This window comes from Clupea harengus, chromosome 11 (genome assembly GCF_900700415.2).
Source record: "Clupea harengus chromosome 11, Ch_v2.0.2, whole genome shotgun sequence".
Taxonomy (NCBI): domain Eukaryota; kingdom Metazoa; phylum Chordata; class Actinopteri; order Clupeiformes; family Clupeidae; genus Clupea; species Clupea harengus.
In genome coordinates, this window is record NC_045162.1 from 6,528,651 (window position 1) to 6,553,042 (window position 24,392).

Consider the following 24,392-nt stretch of genomic DNA (forward strand, 5'->3'; position numbering starts at 1 on the left):
GTTATTAACTCGCGCGCTGCTAATTAAAGACAGTTGTGAGGCGATTGTCTTAATTGGTCCAGCAGAAAGTGCGCCTTGGACTTTTGGAGGAAAGTTTGAAAATGCCTTCTTGCCGCCTAAACGTAGAGAAAAGCTGCTCACTGAACAATCTGTAAATCGGAAAGTTTCTCGTTTAGTCATTAGCTTTAATGAAATATGAGCCTAATTATAAATATCCCCCCCATACCCAAATTACAGCCTTCAGCATTAGTCTCAATTGACCGCTATTAAAAACACGCAACTAGTCTAATCCTCGATCTTTTGATAGCTCACTAGAGATTGATGGGATACTGGTCAAAAAGATTTTTGATGGCTATACATTTATCTGTCTTTAATCTCATAATCATGACTGCATACCTATACTTCCATTTCATCTTTGCGCAAACTCTTCCTCTTCTTCTTGAGAAATGCAGCAAATATTTGTCTACATTACATGTGGAGGCAGCCAAGCTGCTGTTTTTGGTGAAGATGGGCATGCACTCATTTTATGTAGAATAGGCAATAGTTTATGGTATGTAGGCTACTGCCTTAGTTTCCGTAACACTGTTGCAAGTCCACTGGCTACAGTTTTTTTAGTTTGTTGTTTTTTTTAGTTTAACCCACTTTTAAAGAAGAAATATTATGTTTCGTCAGATTATAGCCAACTCGGTCGAAAGTCGTTCAGTTTGTTTTGAATATACAGCCTATAAAGTCATGTGATAGCCTACAGGCAAACAGTTTATACCGCATATATTTCTACCTAAATAAAATAAGTATGGCTCTAAATTAGAAAAAGGAGACTGAAAAATATGAGTCTATTCTATAGACATATAAATATAGCAGACAAGACAAGAACTAACATATAGGTATCACAGAGAGACCACATAGGCTTTTTTATTTATAATATAATCCCCCCGAGATTTTGAATCTCTTTATACATTGTATTCACGTTTGTAAACCATGGTTGTCTTAAAATGGCCACTAGCAATTTAGGTGCGCTGTATAACTTCCTTTTTTCTACACCAGGTGGCGACGACTCCCCGCCCCCTCGGTTCACTCGGTTCATTGATGATTGTGGGCCTCAAGTTGCAAGAAAAGACCAGGTGTAAGCAAGCGTATGGAGCAAAAAATATTCAAGAAGTGTTCACATATCATGGCACACAATAACCAGAAACAGTCTGGCAGTTGCATTGCCCATATCGCTTCTATTTATAAGTCTCCAGTAGAGAATATCAGCAGTCACTGAACGCATGGTTATATATATATATATGCCTCCTTGACATAAAAAAAACACTGTCTTGTGAAACAGTAAAGAAGAAAGACTGGGTTAAAAAAAGATATGTGCAGCAGTGGATTGAGTTGGAGACTAAACAAACGAATAGATAACGTACTGAAATAGCATTCAGCCCGTCGCTGCTCATTTCAGGGTCGGGCAGGCTGAGAAAGACATGGGGAACAGTCTGACAGAACACTCATGATAATTTGAATTATTATCATAGTTTATGGGTTGAAAGAACGGACGCGTATTTTCTGTCCCTCTTGCAAATACTGTTTGTAAACTCGGCTATCATGAGACCAGGAAAGGATTGCTTTAAAAAGTCACATGAAGAAATTAGAATGACTCATAACCCACAGCCTGTAGCAGGTTCTATGCACTCAAGATGATCCATTTCATCGTTGACAATGATGCTTAAAGAAATTTCAAAATATCTCATGACTAGCTTCGCATCTTTACCCCGAAGGATAAACTCCAATCCCTTTCAATTCCAGAAAACCTCACTTTCCTTTATTCACAGTTGCCATAGTGCCAAGGATTAGCCTACTCGCTGATAATCACCTTAAGCGCTGCATAGCTGTTGAAAAGTTTAAATCACTCTCTCATCAAAGGGCATGTGTTTGCTCCATACTATTTTTCTTTCTCAGTAGCCTAAGCTTCACTGTAATGTGCAATAAACTTCTGATCCTTTTCCTCTCCACGCATGCCTCAAAAACACATTTTCCTCTCCACGCATGCCTTAAAAACATGTTATACTGCTGGGCAGTATAGTTGCAATTGGAAGGAGAACGGTTTTAGGCTATTTTACAATATTCTTCCCCGCCAAATAATTTGCCAGAGGTGCTCTGCCTCAATGCACCAAACGCGTCGAGCACGTAGCCGAAATGACAGGAACTGCGCCGTCAGAGCAAAGGGAGGGAGTGTGCAGCACACGGATACGTTCAGTTTGCCAGTGTAATCACACGATAAGGCTTGACAGGCGACCGGGGGGAGGCAGAGATATGGAGGAGGAGAAACCCTGACATTTTAGAGGCATCTGTGAACGAGACCGGATGGACACCGTGGTCGACCATTAGCAGGTATCAATTTACCCTTGTGGATACCGCAACGATATATGACCGATGCGAATCACGCTCCAAGCCTCCGAGCGCATATGAAGACAACGTAGACTACATACACGGAGGCGTAAGTTGCCTTGGTTTTTAGGAATGTTATGGTAGGTGTGAACTACGAAGCTTAAGTTTTATCTGGGGTCTATTAATTGCCAACGGTCTGTCTTCTTCTATATGAGTTATTGCGTTACGTTGCTTGATTCGGCGACCACTGTGAGTGTCCCTAAACTTTGCCATGGGATTTCAGTCCTCAAGTTGTGAGTGCAGTCAGCTGGTCGAAAGAAAAGATCAATTTGTTTTAAACCGAGTTTCTCAAATTCTGATTTGAATGAAATATAATTTTCATTTCAGTCGTGATCTACCTACTCGGCCTAGTGTCGGCCTACTGTACGTTTTAGACACTCAAACGTAAATATTTGTGCTGGTCAGCGGAGGCCATCTTTCGCGATGAATAGAGGCTATTGATATGAGTGAGTCAATGTTCCAACAGAACTGGAGAGGTAAACATGTTTTTAAAAGCCGGATCATTTGCTGCCCTAGATAAGTCGGTTGTATTAAACACTTTGTTAAGTGAAAAAAACATCTGCGTTTAAATTATATTGAAAATCACATTTAAGAGAAGTCTTGTAAAGTAACTCTGCTCATTGTAAGATCATTAATCATTAATATTAGGTTGCATTTTGTTTAGTTCCAGACATGGTTGGGGCTTTGGGAAGCCTGGGAGTGTGTTTTATATTACAGTAGTGCTGAACTCAGACCTATCTGACCTCCATTTCTGCAGCACAGAAAGTGTCATTGGTTAGGGCTCTTGCTTTCCTGTTGTTGATGCCTATCTGCACAGTAATCAAAATACCTCTGAGGGAAAGGGGAAGGGGAAGGAGGGGTTGGAATTCAAATTAGAAGTTGTTGCTCAGCAAGGGGAAATGTAAATTGTGTAAACAAATGAAGCAGAGAGAGCAGGGTGAAGTGACACTTCGTCGCGAGTCCTGTGTCGAGTTTGTAATGTGCGTAATGTGAATTCTCAGAGACTCAAAACTTTGGCACATAGCAGAGTTTGAGTGCTTGTGATGGAATGAAGTAGGTTATGAGAATATAGATTAGCAGTACCCTCCTTTACCCCCCCCCCTTCTTTCCCTTGTCTCTCTTGTTCCACCTGTCTCACAAATGGAACTTATTGTAATTTAAAGAGGACCTGGCACATGCAGTACATTTAGATTTTCTATACTTGTAAACACAAGCATACTCCCTCTCTCCCTCTCTCTCTCTCTCTCTCTCTCTCTCTCTCTCTCTCTCCCCCTCTCTCTCTCTCTCTCTCTCTCTCTCCCTCTCTCTCTCTCTCTCTCTCTCTCTCTCTCTCTCTCTAGCCATCTCCACCATGCTTTCCCGTAACATGCGTACGGCTGCTGTGGACTTGCCTGGGGTGGGATCCAGGGATGTGCCTCTCATCGCCTACCGGCCCCTGCGGCCTGACACAGACCGGCCGTGTGATGGCTCAGGCAAAATGTCAGACAGAAGGCAAAGCGACACTACACAGGTAAGACCCATTTATATGTCCGTTAAAAAACCCTTTTCTTAAGCCTGTGAGAGTCTTGTGTGGCAGTGCACTGTCAGGCGGTGTCTTCAACAGTTGTTCGAGGAACTTGTAGTAAACTGAGGTTAGCAGAGTAATGCCAGAAACGTCCTGGGGGGGCGCTGTGTTTAACATCTGACTTTATATGCCTACGATACATCATTGAATAATCAGTCTTTTCTATACTTCTATGCGTTGTTTTCCAGAAGTAAAAAAGCTTAGAGTGTGACTAAACAGCTGTGGACTGTATGAGAAACAACTTATTGATGTGTAAAAAGTACACTGATATTACTTTTCCGCAACCCTAACACAAGTTCATGGAAGTACATAGTATCAATGTGCTGCTGCTCTTAGTTACTCTTTGTTACTCTGCACATTACAATGCACAATATAGAATGTATTTGAATAAGACAGGATGTTGAGAAACCTTTTGTATGTTTGTTACAACAGCATTAAAACAGAGCATGATATAGTAAGTGTACCCAATTTCTGCCATCAGTATCCTAAGTAAACAACAGATGCTTTTGGGTGAAGCTTTCACTAGGCCTCTGGGACTCTCGCTCGTTGAAGAATAAAAACTGACAGAGTAGAGAAAAGAAGGAAGGCGAAGCGCTGAGTCAGCCCGAGTGATTTGTTCTAGAAACTCGACCAGTGGAGAGTATTTTACAGTCGTAACTCCGCCAGCTGTGCGGGACGCCGTTAAAGGACGCTGTCTTTGGTGAGAGTGAAAGCGAAAGATACCACAGTAGAGGGTTACATTTCTTTGACCCTCTAAACCCTTAATCAGCGCAAGACCATAAAGTTCTGAATGCTGAGTAAGCTGTCACTCACATTGCTCTATCCCAGTTTCGCTTGGGCCAGGAGGACGCTTATCTTTTGTTGTTCCTCTCTTACTGTTCTGCGGTACTGTTCTTCCTGTACACTTGGCAAATGTTTTGTTTGTCCAGCTATACAGCGTGAAAGCATTTTAAAATGTTCCTTGTTGAAGCAGTATTTGCACTCTGTAAAGTAATGCAAGTGTGCAGTGACACAGACATGAAACACGGCGTCGGCAGGACATTTTGGATGACTAAGCCCAGCGACTGTTTACGCTCAGCGCGCACGGTAACCAAAGTGTGCTGCGTCTCTCTGCTTGGAATCTCCTTTTAGTACTCTTATCCTAAATAAAGAAGTCACACTGACTCAGACGGATGGCCCTCGCTGTTGTAACTTCCCTCTGTGCGGGTCATGTGACTGCCTGACTGCGCTGGGCTTCTCGGCGCTGTGTTGAATTATGCACAGAGGGGGCAGCGGGTTTGTGCTGTTACACACTCGCGCTTTTGTTTCGCCACCCCTGCTCTGGTGTCACTGCCAAGCCCCCCCCCCCCCCCCCCCCCCCTGTCCCCGAGCCAGTAGTCTCCTCCATTGAGAGATGGGATAGCATGTCATCCCCCTCCCTATGCCTCTTCACTCTTTAATGAGTTAGGACTGTATGCATACATGTGGCCTAGAATGCCGCTCTCAGTTCGTCCCCGCCGTGCACACAACCAAGGGAGCCTGGGGCCGGGGGAAATATGGGTCATCACATGGCCTTGTTTTCCATCACCGGTGCCAATCATTGGGATGTGATGTGTGCGACCCACACACACACACACACACACACACACTCTATGACACACGTAATCCATATTGTTTCTAATCAGCCACATGGTTGTGCTGCCCAACAGTGGTGGTCAGTTGACGGCAACATGTTTCTTAGGGCAGTTCAGGCCAGTAGGTACACCATGAGACTGTGGAAAAGAAGAAGGAGAGGAGAGGAGGACGATGGCTGGCCTATGGATGGATAAAAGCATGAGAAGAGTAGAACCGGAGGGTATGGAAGGAAGAGGTGGAACTCCAAAAGAAAAGAAAAAATGCGGGAGAAAGAGCCAAAGACAATGGGTGTCTTTAAATAAACCACTCTAAGATGTATTTATGGGTCTCTTGTAAAAATAGGACACTCGCTCACAACGCAAACAAACATATAAGGGGACAATAATACATCCATTGCAACTCACGGCGTATATTGTTACCCAAATCCCTGAGGCTCCGTAAGCCTTGGAAACCTCAGACAAAGCCTTCTGCATTGAGATGTATGAGTAAACACGTAATGGTGGCGAAGATAGAGAGAGTCTCTTTCCTGTTTTTTCCTCACAAGGCTGCCAGCTTTTGAGGATGCAGGCCATTGGGGGAACCACAGTGGTGCTGCCAGCGAGGGATGGGGTGGGGTGGGGTGGGGGGTAGCGGGTGGAGGGGGCGGGGAAGAGGGTCAGCTTGAGGGTGGCGCGGATGGCAGCATGACATGGTAACATGTCCTGTTTCCTGTGTTTGTCCACTCTCATTACGGACTTCCTGCATGCTGAGAAGAGAGCCCAGTGGTGGACAGAAAAGAAAAGAAGCAAAGGAACTACAAGAGAGTCACACATAAAAGCAAGAAAAAGAAAATGTACTCCACCAATAACTGCGTTCCATTCACTAGGAAGCATTTAATAGAGAATGTTTTGCCATAGTTTGCCTGTAGGACTTAATCTTTTTCAAGCTCTGTAAGAGTAATTGACATGGAAGCTCTTTGCAGTTGGAAAGATAGGAGCATGCTTGGCTGTCTCACACACTTCATGGGCAACTTGTTTAAAACATGTGGAAACATGCCGTGATGCAAACTGGTGTAACAGTCTTCCCATCATCTGGCTAATTTAAGATATGAAGCACGTCATTTATGGCATTTGCTATCCAAAATAAATGTATTGGTTTTATTGAGAACCTGATAAGATAGAGGAGACCTAATTGGTAACTTAGAGAGATCGCTATAAACTAGCAGTCTGTTTGAGCTCCGTCTGTGAAACTCATGTGTAAATACATGCTTTCCATCTCATGTCATTATTCTTGTGCAAATTTAATTATAGTTTCCTTCTATTTGTTTATGGACAAAGCTTAACAAGCTGAAGAAAAAACATGACATGGTCTCTAGGATATAGCCTTGCCGAAACCAAAGCAACGCTCTGTTAAACTCTGTTAAACGCTCTGTGTTTTCTGTGCTATAGAAGTTGGTCAAACAGGTTTAGCAACACTGGTCAGTGAATCGCTGGGTTAGATCCCACGGGAGAGAGGAAACAGAAAGAGAGAGAGAGAGAGAGAGAGAGAGAGGAGAGAGAGAGAGAGAGAGAGAGAGAGAGAGAGAGATAGAAAGAATTGTCAATAGGCAATAGCTGCAGGTCATTCTGACTCGTGCTTGTGATGGGTGTGGCCTGGTGACTTGACACCAGTAGGGAGGGGCTAGTGAGTGCCTCAGGTGTGTTTGTGTACGTCAAACACACACACACACACACCGTGAGAGCCTGGCTAAGCAGGAGACAAAAGAAAGAGAGATAAAGGCACAAAACCAAGCTTGAAGCCCTCGCCGCAAACAAGACAGTGGGACGCTGAGAATAAGAAACTCTGGAAGCCCGATGACAGGAGCCAGAGAAGACGCTCTCACTGCTTGGCTTCGGAGCGTCTCCAGGAAGCCAGAAGCTCCTGCTCCTGTCTGGACTTGTAGAGTCTATAAGGTAGCGTTTCCCTCGTAGGCTCTGTCTCTTTATCTCGCTCTGCACTTGTGGAATGAGATTAGGAGCGAACCGAAGTGTTTTATAGCAAACCCGCAGCACCTCCGAATGCGGGACAAGACGTTTCCTTATCAGATCTACTTCGGCTGATTATGAGCATGATATGTCATCCATGTTTGTCATCCATGTGCTTGTACGGGTGTGAAACAGGGAGTCCGTGTGTATATGAACCAGGACATGTTGAGCTTCGCTGGTCTAGACAAATGAGGTCACTTTAGCTCAGCACCCATGAGTTCCGTTACAGTTTTTATGGATTTAATGGATGAGCCAGTAGGACTGTCATCTGTGCTCTGTTTTATTGGGCGGCACAATTTGTATTGCTGTACCCGATAGAGACTAACCCACCAGGGTGGTGGTTGCAGCATTTGATAACACAACCACATTATGACATGGTGTTTTCAGAAGCGGAATGCTCTTAGAGTGTTACAGCAGGGTTAGACGCTACAGGAAATGACACGTTCATTGAGTGGCTATGAGCAGTGAGAGGGGATACAGTGATGTCATAGGCATCCTCATACTCATGCATTTTTCATGATGGAAAGTCTCACTGAATGAATGGATGCCTGTCACAGTGGATATGTGTTATATATGTGCTTATCTATGTGTTATACATTTATATGTGCTTATTTAGGACCCTTGTGCATTCGTTTATTTGTCTGCAGAGTAATATCAAACTGAGATATATTCACACCTATGTCACACACTGATCATTAATCTGTGGCAGTGGATTTAGTGGTATTGTCAAATGCCCACAATCCCAATCCAGCATCTTATATTACATGTTATCATGTTGAATGCAGAAGTGTTTTTTGTTATCCATGTATCCCATAGTGTTGGATTTCAAATTCAGTTACTTTACACAAACAAGGCCCTTGTTTTAACAACAATGCTGTTATTGGGTTTTTATTTAGCTTGCTGTCTCTGAAATGCAACAAAATCAGCCAAAAGAATGGCAAATAGTGTCCTTGGAAAGTAATTTACTTTTGCAAATGGTTTCACAGTTCCTCAAGCTTTGATGCATACCATTGCTAATTCAGGGTTCCCGCGGGTCCTTAAAAAGTCTTAAAATGTCTTAAATTAAAATTCGGGTAATTAAGGTCTTAAATTGTCTTAAATTTCACGTAAAGTTGCTGTAGGTATTATTTTTTTTGCCGGTGCGCTTAATGACGATGAGAAAGCACAGTGGCGCATCGTAAAACATCTAAAAGTTGATTAATTTAGTATTGTGTGAATTGAGTCTCCGCAATTTAATAGCTGTTTACGGTACGCCGGCTACAGACGCTGACGTCAGGCTGCGTGTCGCCATTACGCGGTTGTCGATGTGAGGTTCAAAATGCAAAGAAGATGGGGAAGTGCAACGCAGATTTCGGTGCTTCATTTCGGTGCCTGAGCCAATTGAACACGGTCGCTAGGCAGATTCCGTGGGGCACATGTAAAACTGCCCCAGCTCCCAATGTAAACCTTTTTTCTGTGTCGCTCACGCTGGTGTTTTCATAGCAACAGTCTTATGACAGTGAAGAGCAGGCAGCATTTCACAGAGCAAGCACAAACAGAACTAGCCAATCAACCTTTTAACAGAGAAAATACCGAAAGGTAAACGGTCAAAAGTGTGACTGTATTTCGCACAAAAAGATTAAAACATCGCGACGTGCAGCAAATGCAACAAAACAATTGCGTGAAAAGAGGGGAGAGAAGGCAAGAGTCAACGGCAGATCAGCAACCGAAGACTGAAAAATAAACGGAGATGACAGCTAAAGGTAGTCTCTTAAAGGGGCAGTACACATTTTCTCGTACTCAGTGTGTTCAAGTAACAAGATTAACTATAAACAAGATAGAAAAGATAGGTATAAACAAATCATAAAATGGTGAAATTTCATGAAATAAATGCAAACAAAATAATACATTTTTGACTCCAATAATACTATTTTTGCAAAAGAAGTTTGAAGCTGTTTTTTGTATTTATTTATATTTATTTAAGTATACTATAAACTGTTGTTTACAGTTAATATAATGTTCGTAGTTTGAAGTTAAAAAGTTTGATGCTGTAGTTGGAAGCCAAGTGTTTTGTATGTATTTATATTTATAATATACTTTAAACAGTTAATATATTGTTCAATTTGAAGAAAAAAAATTGCCTTGGCAATTAAAAAAGGCTTTCTTTAATGTCGTCAATCGTCGCTTTGTGCTTTAAAAAAAGTATCGGTTCAGGCACCGTTTATGCACCGGTATCGTTTTAAAAGTATCGGTTTAGCACCGGTATCGGAAAAAACCCAAACGATACCCATCCCTACTAACGACGATACAAGTTCAGACGCCACCTCTCAGTTTCATTTCACCGCCAGACACCCAAAAGGCAGAGGTACTGTGGGTTCTCCATACTGTGACGAGGCACAATTCATTTAAATCTAACGATGACATACGTGGCGTCTTTGCTGCCATGTTCCCCGATTCGCAGCTTGCAAAGTCATTCACCTGTGGTGAAAAAAACCCGGCATATGTCGCCAAATATGGCATCGCTTCATTCATCAAGAAGGAGCTATCGTGCAGCGTTAGTGAGAAACCATATGTTGTCATGTTTGATGAAAGTATGAATAAAACGACAAAGAGCAAACAAATGGACCTTCATTTGCGATTCTGGACTACTGATGATGAATTTGGGACGTTACAAAACAATGGACCTTTGGTTTCTCTCAAGAAGAGTCATGTGATAACATTAATGTTTTCAAACAGTTATTATTTTCATCATTCGATATGATTCCTTCATGCAATGCATTGTGTTGTTTAGTGTAATCCAAACTCATGTATGTTATGTTGGCTCTGTTCTGCATCACAAAGGAACAAAACAAATGAAAATGCCAACTGTGGGCTTTGATTGTTTACATCTATATTGGCCAAACAGTGTTGGAAGGGTTATTGTCAGTTATTATACTGTCTCCTAATTTCAAAAAAAGGTCTCATGAAAAAGTAATTGATGCTACTAATTGTAGATTTATGTTTTGATGAATATCATCTTGATTCTCCTTTTTTGATTCACCATTTTGCATTAATATTCCACTATTCCTTAGGTAGAGCCTTCACCCATGAAAACGACGTGGTACTGCCCACTGGACCTGGTAGGTTCACTTCCTCTGTTCAAGTCTCCCGCACTGTTCTGCACTCTCTCCCGGAAGACAGGTCACATGCCCCTCGTGTCAAAATGAAGCACCATACTCAGCCAATAAGCGTTTGTCCAGAGGGTAGCAGTGCAACTGAGGCTCCTCAGTAGGACACTAATGTTGTAATGATCTTGGCTAATAGCATAAACTCAGCGACTAAATGCTAACTGTGTGGCCAAGATGAAGTAAACACTGTGTGTATTTATTTGCAACTGACACTTGCATAAGCAAAGGCATGTGTGCATCGCTCAGTGATTATCGATTGAAAGTGTAGCACTTAGAGGACAAATATGTCTGCGGTGTTTATGAAACAGCCTCTCAGGAGACTCGCTCTCTGACCTCTGACCACTCCATCTCTTCTGGTTGTCTCCAAGTCAGTCGATAGGAATGGGTCAAAAATGTCCTGATGGTGATATATTGTGATATTTCTGCTTGCGATACGTTATTGATTACGATAACGTTATTGATATGTTATTGATATGTTATCGATACACCATTCCGGTGTTCCAGAGTATGCTACCCTCTGCTTCCATGTGGGGCTGATTGACAGAGTGATTGATAGAGTGATAATCGTCGTGAAACAGAATTATAACTGACAGCAAAGAAGAAATTCCATCATAACAAGCCTTTCTAAGGGCAGGGTTTAGATTTTTCTCCTTTCCTTTTCTTTTCTTTTTGTTCGATTCTATTTCGTAAAATATAATACTCTTATTACATAACGTACATTATCTGCCATTTTCCCGATTTTTGCTAGCGTTATATCAGTGTTGTAGGAAAAATACATGACAATATCGGATTGTGAGTTAACCTGTGACCCCCCCTCCCCACCAGTCGACTGTGTCCGAAGAGGAGGAGGACGGCATCCTATACACCGTCGTGGTGAAGCAACAGCATGGCTCTCCCACTAGTCCACTGGTAAGACTGCAGTCATTGAGCAAGTAGCCTTGGTTACAGAGGTGCTGCTTGAATCTACAGGCTAAGGCCCCGATGAGTTTACATCATGCTAGCATGATGTAAGCTACTTTCTCTCCGTGGGAGATCTGGAATGCAGTCGCGATTGCTGAAAAACTCATGCAATGTATTTTTAATTGGGAATGCAGAAATAAAGCCATTGTGTGGAATCCCTGGTCTGACTGTATATCACCCAACACCTGCACAACTGAGGGTCGTTACACTGAAAGTAGTTTATCATGCTAGCATGTGCCAGGACTTGCCCTTGCAGCCAGCAACAGTGCATGGCTTACATAGTCTGTTGCATTGTACTTAACAGTTGTGAAGGCAGTGAAAATCTCCTATCCCCCACTTAAAGTGCATGTGATTGATATCAATGCAATGAACTATTGATTACCTAAGTCAGGTGTGTTGCTCAGCTCGTCCAGATGGCCACTAAAGAGTGAAGTCATGTGTGCAGAGCTGAGCGAGTGTCAGGCAGGGGTGACCAGGGGGGCACAGGAGGTACAGGAGGTAGAGGAGTAATTTAGTAATCGTGAAGGTTGGAAGGTTGCTAGTTCGATTCCCCTCTCCTCCTTACCAAATGTGTAAGTGTCCCTGAGCAAGACACTGAACCCCTAACTGCTCCTGATGTGTAAATGTAAATTCCTTGTAAGTCGCTTTGGATAAATGACTAAATGTAAATGTAAATGTAAGGCACAAGAGGGAGAACCCCTGGCCTAAAGCGACTGGTCAACAGGTCTCTGATGCCGCGCTGCCCTCTGGCGTTCTGCTTGCAGTCCCCCAGGTTCCGCTCGCGGTGTGTGAAGGCGGGCACGGAGGAGAAGCTGGTCCTCCACCTCCTGCACGCCTTCTCCATGAGCGACTCGTCCTTCGTCTCCATCTTCCTCTCCACCTACCGCTCCTTCACCACCACGGAGAGGGTGCTGGGCGTCCTCGCCGACAGGTATGGAGCGCCGGGATCCCATGGGAGGGGAGGAAAGGGAACCAGGGAGAAGAGGAAAGGTAACCAGGGAGAGGAGGAAAAGGAACCAAGGAGAGGAGGAAAAGAGGAAAGGGAACCAGGGAGAGGAGGACAGAGAACCAGGGAGAGGAGGAAAGGGAACCAGGGAGAGGAGGAAAGGGAACCAGGGAGAGGAGGAAAGGGAACCAGGGAGAGGAGGACAGCATGGGTTGACTGAGGGGAACAGACATGACATGGGCAGTCTATTAGTATTAAGAGGTCCGAAGTGCACACACGTAATAATCTACAGTAATCTACCCAGACTGTGGCAAAGGGGCTTAATCATAGATTATAGATCATAGATTTAAACAGCTGAAATGGCTAAAGCATGAGAATTCATAGAGCATGTGGAGGACTAAGAGGACATGGGTGAGACATGAGAGAGATGAGGATAGGAGCCAGTTAAAAATACATGTCTAAAATGGATGTTTTACAGTCTTCCCAGTATTAATGCGTGAGGGCCCTGCGGTTCTAGCCTTTAAGATTAAGCCCAGCACGAGCTGAATAGACTCTCTTGAAGCTATTTAGGCTAATCAACAGAAAGGGGATATGAAAAAGGAATGGAAAGCTGAGGGCTCTAGACTTTGGACATTTAAATGAAATGAAAATGCTGCATTGAATTTATTTCCCTTGGCCTCCCTTTAAGTGTCACCTTTCCCCCTTATTCTTTCTCTCTCTCTCTCCCATTTTGACTTTCTCATGATGCACGTGTTATGTATTTTCTTTTTTCTGATTCCAGACTAGAGCACCCACCTGGAGAGAGCAAGAGGACTCAGACGAGACAGGCGTTCAACAAGTACGTCCGTAGGATGCCTCTGTCATCGGCTGGAGTCATTTATCATGGCTAGAAGTGATTAGGTTCAAAATGGCAAAGCTCAAACTTGTGCATCTGAACCGGCTTCATTGCGGATGAAGTTCTGGGAGTTTTCCTCCAAAGGGGAGAAAATTAGGCGGAAATTAACTCAAGAAACACTTTTGATTTATCAAGTCAAAATCTCACAATTAACCTGTGAAAAGGCATGTCTTAATTAAGTGACATGGACAGGGCTGCAAGAGGCGCTGCTTCAAAAAGCTCTATTTTGACCAGAGACCTGTCTTTTTTACACTGTGTACACACACACACACACACACACACACACATTCACACACTGACATACACATACCACAAACGCATGATATCTCAAGTAAGGCTTATATTGTACTTGCATAAATGTTGTGTGGCTTTTGCCATATGAATTTAATCCTGTTCCAAGCATCCAGAGGTGTAATGTGCAGGTTAGGATTAAACTTCACACCAGTAGTGTCTCCTCAGTCAACTTTGTAAACAGACCAGCTTAGACCATAAGCAGACACAAGAGACACAAGCTTAGTGTAGAGCAGAGAGGTTTCAAGACTTTAACTTTGAAGCAGATCCCTCATACCTGTGCTGGCCTCTTCCTGCAGGGCTGTGTGCACACTGTTCAGCACGTGGCTGACTGAGTACCCTGAAGACTTCCGCCTCCTGGGGGACCCCTCGTGTCTGCTGCGCGTGGCCCCCCTGCTCCCGGGGGACCCGGCCGGGGCCGACCTGAGGGAGCGCATCCTGAGGGTGGCCGAGGAGCTGAGTGAGAGAGCGTTGCTCTCTGACCCACCCAGAGGTGAGACTCGCAGCCCCAGCGCTGCCCCCCCCCTCTCTCTCTTTCTCTGTGTGTGTGTGTGTGTGTCAGCTTCCTGCCGTCGCTCCGGTCTCTCAGCCATTCCCACAAAATGTAACTCCCTTTCCTTACTACACCGTCTCCTTCCCCACTACACCGTCTCCTTCCCTACTACACCCTCTCCTTCCCTACTACACCGTCTCCTTCCCTACTACACCGTCTCCTTCCCCACTACACCGTCTCCTTCCCCACTACACCGTCTCCTTCACAACTACACCGTCTCCTTCACTACTACACCGTCTCCTTCACTACTACACCGTCTCCTTCCCTACTACACCGTCTGCTTCACAACTACACCGTCTCCTTCACAACTACACCGTCTCCTTCACAACTACACCGTCTCCTTCCCTACTACACCGTCTCCTTCACAACTACACTGTCTCCTTCCCTACTACACCGTCTCCTTCCCTACTACACCGTCTCCTTCCCTACTACACCGTCTCCTTCCGCACTACACCGTCTCCTTCACAACTACACCGTCTCCTTCACAACTACACCGTCTCCTTCACAACTACACCGTCTCCTTCACAACTACACTGTCTCCTTCACAACTACACCGTCTCCTTCACTACTACACGTCTTCTTCCCTACTACACCGTCTCCTTCACAACTACACCGTCTCCTTCACAACTACACCGTCTCCTTCACTCTCTCACTTGTTACACAGGTTTTCCTGGACTCTTTTTCTCTCTGGTTCTCCCCTCTCATTTTGTCTTGTGTCACAAATACTATGACTCTGACACTTGTACTGCTCCCTTTCAGTCTCTACATGGTAGACTCCTGTCTTTATGTCCTCTCTGTTGGCTGCCCCCTCTCCTGTCTTACTGTCTGTCAGTCTTGGTGCCACATATTCTATCTATTCTCTCTCATTGCATGCCTGACTGTAGACTGTATAAAAAAAGGACTCTTCTGTGATGTGACAACAACAATGTAGTCGTCATTGGCTCATGTTGTAATACCATATCACAAATTAAGAAATAGATAGAAATTTATATGTTGAAGTATTTTGTAAGAACGGAAGCATTTTGTGTGTATTCTTAATATATGTATGGCTTTCATTAGCCCTATGACAAGGGATTGCAACCTTGTCCAAAAAAAAAAAAAAACCCTATACGCTACTTTTTAGGAACGATTCAGCTCAGTTTCCTGCAAGAAATTATTGAAAGGAAGACAAACATTCATGAAATATGTATAAGACGAGACTTTTGCTCCTTAAAGACTGGGTTACTAAGCCTCTCCGTCTGCTCGCTAAGCTGGCGAATGTTTTCTTTTCTAGACAGGGGCTTCTCCGTCAGTTCCACGGGCGACAGGACGCTGTTTGATGCCCGCCTCGTCCTCGGCTTCTGTGCCGACGTCATCGCTGAGCAGCTCACTAAGATCGAGACAGTGAGTCTAAGACAGGCATCAGAATTTAATCTCATTTCTTTCCTCAGGTCATCAGAATTGTTAGTTATTTTTTCAGTGTCAGAGTTTTATACTGTTAAGTCTTATTTCTTTGGATCAAACTGTCTGTGCTGTTCTCAGTGTCGTGGAGTATTACACCATGATACATCAAAAATCACCTACAGCACAATATCCTGCCTACAGCAATAAAAGCATTAATGAATGAAATGGCCAAATAAACCATCCAATTCAAGCCAGCCATCTGTATGTACAGTATGTTGAGGGTTTTCTTTTCACTAAAGAGAAGGTCTACCTCAAACACTGTTTTGAAAACTTCATGTTTGTGTGTGTGGTCAGATTTGTGTGGTGTTGTTCCTTCTGTTTGTGGTAAAACAGTGTCTCTGGGGCCACTCCTTGCCCAGTTGAGTGAGACCCTGGCAAAATGGCCAGCACTTAGTATTACTCCGTTTTAGAATGTTTAGTTGGAGCAAGTCAATGAGTTCAATTGGTTTCAGCTCGTCTTGTCGTGAATCTTTTGTCTGAACCGGCCTTAAGATTGTAAAAAGTGGATTTAGAGCTAATTTAAAAGAACACCTTTATCTCTTTTTCTCTTTCTTTCTCTCTCCCTCCCCTCTCTCTCCTTCTCTCTCTCACACACTCTTTCCCTCTCGCTCTCTCCCTCTCTCCCTCTCTCTCTCTCTCTCTTTCTCTCTCCTCTCTCGATCTCTCTGTCTTTCTCTCTCTCTCTCTCTCTCTGTCTCTCTCTCTCTCTCTCTCCCTCCCTCCGTCCCTTCCTCTGTCCCAGGAGCTGTTTCTGCAGCTGGTGCCCTACCACTGCCTGGGCTCGCTGTGGTCCCAGCGGGACAAGAAGGGCCACGAGGGCCAGTGCTGGTCGGTGCGGGAGACGGTGCGCCAGTTCAACCGGCTGGCCAACGCCGTCAGCGCCTCCTGCCTGTGGCGCACGGACCTGCGCAGCCAGCAGAGGGCCCGGCTGTTAGAGAAGTGGATCAGCGTGGCCGAGGTCAGTTCCTGTCTACGGCGGTTGAGAGTGAGAGAGCTGTGGTCTTTTCACCCACTCCTGTTTTTAGTTATCTGGTCATCTAGAAAGGATTGTTTATCCAACATAACTCTTCTAGCTGTTCATTCAATGATGGGGTTTTTAGTCAACAATAGCTGTATTTTGATTATGATTTCGTTTTTATTTCATTTTGTTTTTGCCAACAACATTTATTTTCTAATAGTGTAGAGAATGAGTAAATTGTGTTAGACACTTTCTTTCTTGTCTTGGCACCATGTTCTGTTTGCCAGCTGAAAACTGGATAAGTGCCATGAATGAGGGATTGTTCGGTCAGTCTTTCCATATTATTCAGACCGTACTGGAGCGTGCAAAAGCTCAGGTGTTTCCTGTGTCCCTTCCGCAGGCCTGCCGCGCCAGAAAGAACTTCTCCTCCCTCTACGCCATTGTGTCTGCGCTCCAGAGTAACCCCTTGCACAGACTGAGACGGACCTGGCAGGAAACTGACAGGTGTGTGATGAGGGATTTGCGTTTCATGCGGAATTCTCTAACGCTCTGTGCTTCGCCAGCTAGTTTTTTGAATGTTTGTCAGTTTGTAGAAGAAGGTGTATTGAGTAGTTGAGAGATGTTCCGAAAGCGTACGACAAATGATCATTTCCAACATGTTGTGAGGATGGAAAATAATTTGATGGAGAATAATGACAGTTTGTGGGAAACGAGAGCTGTGGCCAATACCACTGTTGCTGTGTTTTGACAACGGCAGGGAGGCGGTAAAACGATACGAGGAGCTGTCTTCCATTTTCTCCGAGCAAGACAACTACTCGCAAAGCCGCGAGCTCCTGAAGGAGGTGAGTCACGGATTAATCCGCTTGGGGTGCCACGGCAGCATCCGCCTCCGACTCTAATGCGCTACATGACACAACTTGAAAGGTAGCTTTCCCTGCTTTGCTCTCTACCAACAAGGGATACACCCAACATGACTGTACATAATATAAACAGAACTACGTTACTGTAGATGACATTGCCTTGTGTGTGTATTTCGGGTCTTAGATCCCTACTGTGTGAATAAAGTTTTTTTTTCAGTGATTATGTGTCTGAGTTTGAATGCAAAGGGTCAGTACTAGAGAATGGCTGGTGCTTTTAGGATGTGATGCTGATTGTTTGCATCTGTGCACATTGCAGTACTTGCAGAGTAGGGTATACAGTCATATGTGATCACAAGGCTTTGTCTTCTCTTCCAGGAGGGCACTTCTAAATTTGCTAATCTGGACTCGAAGGTAAGCTTTATGAAAAACACAGATATAGGATATATAGGGAGTCTGTGTTTGTTATGTACATTCATTATAAACTTATAGGTTATACGACATATCTTGAGACACATTGCACTTATACACAATTGAAAACTGCCAACGATTTCTACCTTTTAGTGTGGTAACTGGATATTAATGGGCATGATTTTTGCCTGACTGTAAAGTTGTGTCTTCCTTCCTCTGGTGATTTTTGTCTGACTGTAAAGTTGTGTCTTCTCTCCTCTGGTCGTGAAGTCCAGTGCTCAGGGCACGGTGCCGTACCTGGGCATCTTCCTCACTGACCTCACCATGCTGGACACTGCTGTAAAGGACAAACTGGAGGTGAGACACCTGCCTGCTCTGCGGCGTCTGCCAAAAGCCCGTAGCGGACTAGTCTGAAGCTGTGCCAAAAATCTGGTTGGTTGATGGTTGGTCGGAGGCCCAAAAACACAGAGAGAAAATGTTTTTTTGCCACACGGTTCTTTGTGAGATGCACTAGATAGCTACTTTTTTTAGAGCACACTTTTGCATTTTAGTAATGTCTTGTTGTGGGTTACATTCTGGCTGACAGGAGCAAAATGTAATCAAAATCTCAACCCACACATGGAAAGATGTTAATATGTGGGTGAGCGTGTCCCTTGAAGCTCATGCAGGTCACTGACAGCACAAGTGAATTAAGTTGTGGGCGTTTTCTCACGTATCCGTTGTGGGGTCATTTGAATGTCAAAAAGACAGACATTTTGACAGGTTGGTGTCACGTGAAAGGTCTTTGCAATGACTTATTCTTGTTTTGCAGAATGGCTACATCAACTTTGACAAGAGAAGACGGGTGAGTTCATTTTTCATGACGAAATTACTACACTGTTTACAACTCATCCCATTTTGGGAAAATGTCCCTGACAGTTGGGAGCCTAAATACTCCGTCACCTTAAGGATGTGGTAGTGCATTATTACTGCGTGTTTTAGTCATGCCGTTAGTGTGGTATGTGCATACTGCTTTGTGTTAATAGGAAACGCTTCAACATGCTCAGCGCATACTCCCATTAGCTTGCATATTGTAGACGCGCTGGTATTGAATTTGATGACAGGTATGCTAGTGGTATATACCGTTTTTGTATAATCACTGATAGCCTGACACAAGCTTCCTCCCCTTCGTCTCTCCTCCAAGGAGTTTGAGGTTCTCGCCCAGATCCGACTCCTACAGTCCTCGTGTAAAAACTGCTCGTTCACCTCAGACGAGGCCTTTCTGCAATGGTATCTGGGTGTACCCACGCTGAGCGAAGAAGAGAGGTGAGTCTTACACACCTCCTGTGTCTGTGAAACATGCCAGCACTGACCCAGATACGACTCGTCTGTCATCTTTAGTCACAAACTGACAGATTGAGAGCATAGCGTTACCCGTCCATATTTAGGTGGTGGAGTCGAGCAGCATTTTCTGACTTTGAGTCAAAGTAACGTTTTCTAAGTTTGTGGAGCTGAGCAAAGACATGATTTTCCTGTCATGTGAACACACCATATTAACCTGAGAAGATTCTGGTAGGCTCTAGTAGAAGGAATGACGGCAGGAAGCAGTGCTTTGCACATCTAGCACACCTCACACATGACTAAGCTGATTTCGTTAGATCGCCCATCAGAATGCTTGATTGAAAGCACTCATATATATAGATATAAGATATATATAGATATAACTCAATATACAGTATATATATTGAAAGCATGTTTGGCTTGGCAGCCGGCCGGGGTCCTGGGATGCCTATAGCGGAGATCATATGTGAGCGATGCCTGGGGACACCCTCTATGGATAAGGGGTAATGTGAGCTTAGAGCTATTAGTGAAAAGGTCATGCATTACAATCAAAGGTCATACAGTCAGCTCATACATGATTGAGCTGATTTGGAGACTGTCAGGTTTGACTGTGAAATCAGTTGTTCTGGTTATTTTATTGACTTAAGACAGCATTCATGCCTTCCGTCTCATTCATATTAGCATCAATATAGTAATGTTAGCCGGCTGACTAATGTAAACAGGCTAAATGTTTCCCCTAATGACGGCACAAGATACTGTATGATTTCTCTCAACATTCTGCTTGATTTCTCTTGAGTGCTAAGTTAAAACATTAACATTCTTGTTGTTTAATGCAGCTCACGAATGTCTCAGTCTTTGTCGTGTCCTCTAAGTCTCTGCTGTCTTTCTCCTAGTCTATGCTGATACTATACCAGTGTGTTATACACCTCATCACCCTTTTACCACTGAACAGAAACCAAGTCTGTGTGTGTGTGTGTATATTATATTATATATATATACTGTATATATGACCTTGTAGTGTTTATGTATGAGTGTTTTTCAAGAAAGGCCTCTTTGTTTGATCATCATATGTCTCACTGTAGAGCCTTTTGATAATAAAGTTGACCTGATGTTGTCTTGGTTACAGCTACAGGCTATCCAATCAGATCGAAGTTCCCTGTGAACCCAGCCCTGCCCGCAGTGTGAACCCCACTGTGGTCGTCACCCAGTGTCCCAGGTGAGCCTCAGCAGCACTTACAGCTCTCTGCACTTGCACTCGCTCTCACACCAACCGACGACGTCTCTTTCACAACATTCTCAGCACATCTACCCACAACATTACCTCACAGCACCCACCCACAACATCCATTTACAACAGTCACTGATAGCCTCACTTTGTGTTGAGAGTCTCTCACTTTCTCTCTGTGTATGTCTCACATGCTTGTTGCTCTGTTGCGATATGTAGGGTTAGGGTTAGGGTTAGGGTTATGTATGTTCCAAATTAAAACACCTGGAAGGTAGGGCTAACCCGAAACAATTTCTCACAGTGCAGACAAACCCCCCTTCTTTGTAGTCATACACCACATGACTAATGCTTTTGAGCCATATGGATCAGTTGTGATATTGTTCATATAAATCCATGGAATCTTGAGCAAACCTCAAAACCTACAGGACAGCACGCCGTTTATTAGTAGACTGACATATTGTGAGGATACCAGAGGCTATATCTCAAAGGGAACGTTTTATTCAACAGTTACTAGGAACTTCCTAAGAACTAGTTTGAGACTCGATGCATCATCAGACTCAGATGGCATCGTGTCCTGCGTGAAGAGTTTCCCATTGATTGACTAAGAGTTCAGTGTCTGACACATCAACACGTATCCCTGCTTAAAGAGTCTCTCGGCTCTCTCTCAGAGCACTTAAGATTTCGACCACTTTGTTGATGTAGTGCATCGATGACTGACCCTCTCCCTGACACCCTCACTCTCTCTTTTTCTTTCTTTCTCTCTCTCTCTCTCTCTCTCTCTCTCTCTCTCTCTGCAGTATGCACTTTGCTGTGAGCAATCCTGCACTTGAGCCTGAAGGAATATTTGACTTCCCCTCGCCAGTCAACCAGCTCCTGTCCAAGCTTGCACGGGTATGGGAATGGAGAGAGATGACATAATGACACAAACTGCTGCAGAGTTGCGCTTGTTTTAGTTTAAACAGAATGAGCCCTTTCAAACCTCAGTCACAGAAGTATATACAAGAGGAACCCTTTTTATTGCTGGATAGCCTCATGGGAGGAGTCTGCGTTTCATTTAGTTTTCATTTAAACTTAGATTTAATGTTTAGAACTTAACTCAACTTTGCTGTCCGCTTAGACAAATATTGGGACTCTTTCTTTAAGGCCCGTTACATGGCTTAAGATCAAAAAAGAACATTACAATTCTTGTGAATGTATCCAAGATATTGTGTAGTCCTATGTACAGTATAGTCTATGTACATAAGAAGTGATGACGTTGTTCATATTTCCTCAGCACATGAAATCCCCGTCTGTCTCCTGCCTGGATGTCGACTCATCCCCTCCTGTACCAGCTGACCCCACCCCCTCCGCACTGACGCCATCCACACCTGTCAAATCACACCGCCGGTCCGTCTCCTGCGGCAACAATCCCACCAGTAACAACCAAGGGTCGGCGCCCGACATGAGAATCATCCGGATAGGCATGGATCTGCAAGATGGAAATTTGTACCGAAGCATTCTGGTAACTGTAGTCACTCTTAATGATCTTTTTTGAATTGGATGTCAGTAAACAATATTATCTGTCAAATCTTTTGTGGCACGGAAGAGGAGCGAAGCGCGGATCCTGCGTGCCGTGGCTAATGGAAAAGTCACGGCTCGCCGTCATGCACCGCAGGCTACTCCGTTTTAATATTTCTTCTCTTGTCTTGTTTTTCCCCCTACTCATTTATTTTGTTTCTGCACTCCCCTAGGTTACGAGCAATGACAAAACTCCCTCGGTAATCCGCTCAGCATTAGAGAAGCATAACCAGGACGGCAGAGAAGCCTCCAAATATGAGCTTATCCAGCTGCTGCCGGAGGGGAAAGGTAGTTTATGATGTCCTGTGTTTGCTTCAGATAATCATGCACAAGTGTCTCTCAGAGCTGTAATGTCTTTTTAAGTGGGATGGGGAATATTGTGGTTTACCAACTCAGTGATAACAGCAGTCACTTTGAACGTAAGCATCATTCCCAACGTCATATATTGAATCCATATTATATTATATTGAAGATTAATAAATATGTACTTTTACCTTAGTGTTCTTTGGGGAAAACGGAGGTCTTAATAGACAGTAAAAAAATATTTGACAATTAATCTGTTCAGTACCTGTTCGCACAGCACTGAGACGAGGCTCATTCACTCTTCGCTAACTTTGTCAGCCATCTTTGTCAGCCATCTTTGTCTCCTTTCAGTGTAGGGATATACTGTCGGTTCACCCAAACTCCCTTATGTCTTCCAGAATTGACTATTCCGGCCACAGGAAATGTCTTTTACGCCATGACCTCATCGAGTGTCGACTTCCTGCTGAGGAGACGCAAGGGAAGCCCGCCGGCCGGGTCGCCGTCCATCGGCACCGAGACCAGCGCCAGCGCCACCTTCCCTCGGGCCAAAACCAAAGCTCACCGGCTGGTCCGCACACTCTTCTGACGCTCGGCGTCCACTTCCAAGTATTCACAAGGAGCCTACAAGGGGGGGTTATGATCCAGGTTCACAAAGTGATCAAGATTTCCTCGTCAGCTCAGCACAACTGTTGAACCAGGAGTTGAGACGAATCAGCTGGCCCCTGTGTATGAGCGATGCAAAGCTCTGGACTTTTCTGCACTGGGCGATGACCTATGACCTTTTCAAACTCTGCCATTCAAAGCACCAAGAGCCCAAGTACTGACTTCATGACGAAGTCAACATAGGTGACGCATAAGTAGGAAGAATACATATTTTTGAGGACCAGCTCAGTATGTATACACATATATATTTTATTTTATGAAACACATTTCATATGCCATGGTTTTAATTGCAATGCAATCCAGTTGCAATGGCCTTAATCAAGAGGTTTTCATTAAGATGGAGGAGAAGTACAAGAGGTTCTTCTGAAATTGCAGTCGTGTATCTATCTATAGGGTCACCTGTTTGCCTTCATGATCATCGTCAGAGATTGTGTTTTCGGTTGCTGCAGTAACACAGGCGAACTAACTGAAACATTACACTAACCTAGTGTTGAGAGCACTTACAGATGGTACTTCGGACTTGCCCAGTGATATTACCTTCTCTCTGCACTGTTCCATCTGCGCCCTAAATGCGTGACCATCCATACTACCAAACCAAAGTTTTAAGTCTAAATATGCATTATGCTTCAACCATCATGAAGTACATTACATTTCAGCATACTTGAAGCACTGCCGGCATAGCTTTGACCAAATATTCATCTGCACAGTTTTTCTTCTTTTTTTTTAAAGAATATGCAAATATTGGTAAAAAATAGAGAATGTAAAAAAGAAAAACATTTAAGAGCAACATAAGCTGGTGTATGTAATGCCTTATTTGGGGTATAGCTGAAACTGTTGAGGAAACAGTTTTTCGCTGGTTAGCTGTTAAGCTCTGGTGACACCTGGCTGCCTGTATCAGTGGTGCTGTTGACGTCTCCCCCGAGACTGAGGCACTAATAAGGGCTAGGAAGAGGAGGCGTTCTCGTGTCTTTGTCGTGCGTTCTGTTTGTCCCCTGTTGTTGCCTGTAGTCTCTCGTTGTTAAGTGCCTTGTGTTCTCAGGTGCCCATGCCTTCATGCATGCTTTGAACTGCACTTGGTCAGAGTTCAAAGGTAGAGAGTCGTTTCTGTACAGTATAATATGTCTATGACCAATGATGATGCACTACAGTACGTACTACCTGGTCTTGATGTACAATAAAGTTATGTTTTGATATAACATGTGTTTGCCTTGTTTACTGAAGATGAATGGCATTAACTAGCATGAGAACTCTGT

At 44.0% G+C, this 24,392-nt stretch overlaps 1 protein-coding gene across 4 annotated transcripts; it reads left to right on the forward strand.

Annotated features, from left to right (window-relative positions):
• Positions 1-1,294: 1,294 nt before the first annotated feature.
• rgl2 (ral guanine nucleotide dissociation stimulator-like 2) lies at positions 1,295-24,335 on the forward strand. 4 transcript variants are annotated; one of them, XM_031577077.2, is made up of 20 exons: positions 1,295-2,510; positions 3,771-3,940; positions 10,662-10,709; positions 11,583-11,666; positions 12,482-12,648; positions 13,445-13,501; positions 14,149-14,342; positions 15,676-15,785; positions 16,588-16,803; positions 17,204-17,307; positions 17,561-17,645; positions 18,039-18,074; positions 18,342-18,428; positions 18,883-18,915; positions 19,255-19,376; positions 20,518-20,607; positions 21,414-21,507; positions 21,890-22,117; positions 22,347-22,461; positions 22,875-24,335. In XM_031577077.2, the coding sequence occupies exons 2-20, from the start codon at positions 3,782-3,784 to the stop codon at positions 23,060-23,062; spliced, it is 2,217 nt and encodes a 738-aa protein (XP_031432937.1). In that variant the 5' UTR covers positions 1,295-2,510; positions 3,771-3,781; the 3' UTR covers positions 23,063-24,335. The 4 variants fall into 4 exon arrangements, with proteins under 4 accessions (XP_031432937.1, XP_031432936.1, XP_031432938.1 ...); XM_031577076.2 differs by having other exon boundaries at positions 1,295-2,479; XM_031577078.2 differs by having other exon boundaries at positions 1,295-2,373.
• Positions 24,336-24,392: the final 57 nt, after the last annotated feature.

What these genes read in the sequence shown, in the direction of transcription:
- rgl2 (XM_031577077.2), top strand. Translation starts at nt 3,782, where the DNA reads ATGCTTTCCCGTAACATGCGTACGGCTGCTGTGGACTTGCCTGGGGTG. An exon ending in ACGAGACAGGCGTTCAACAA is followed by an intron (nt 13,502 to 14,148) that starts GTACGTCCGTAG and finishes CTCTTCCTGCAG; the next exon opens with GGCTGTGTGCACACTGTTCA. An exon ending in ACTTTGACAAGAGAAGACGG is followed by an intron (nt 18,916 to 19,254) that starts GTGAGTTCATTT and finishes CTCTCCTCCAAG; the next exon opens with GAGTTTGAGGTTCTCGCCCA.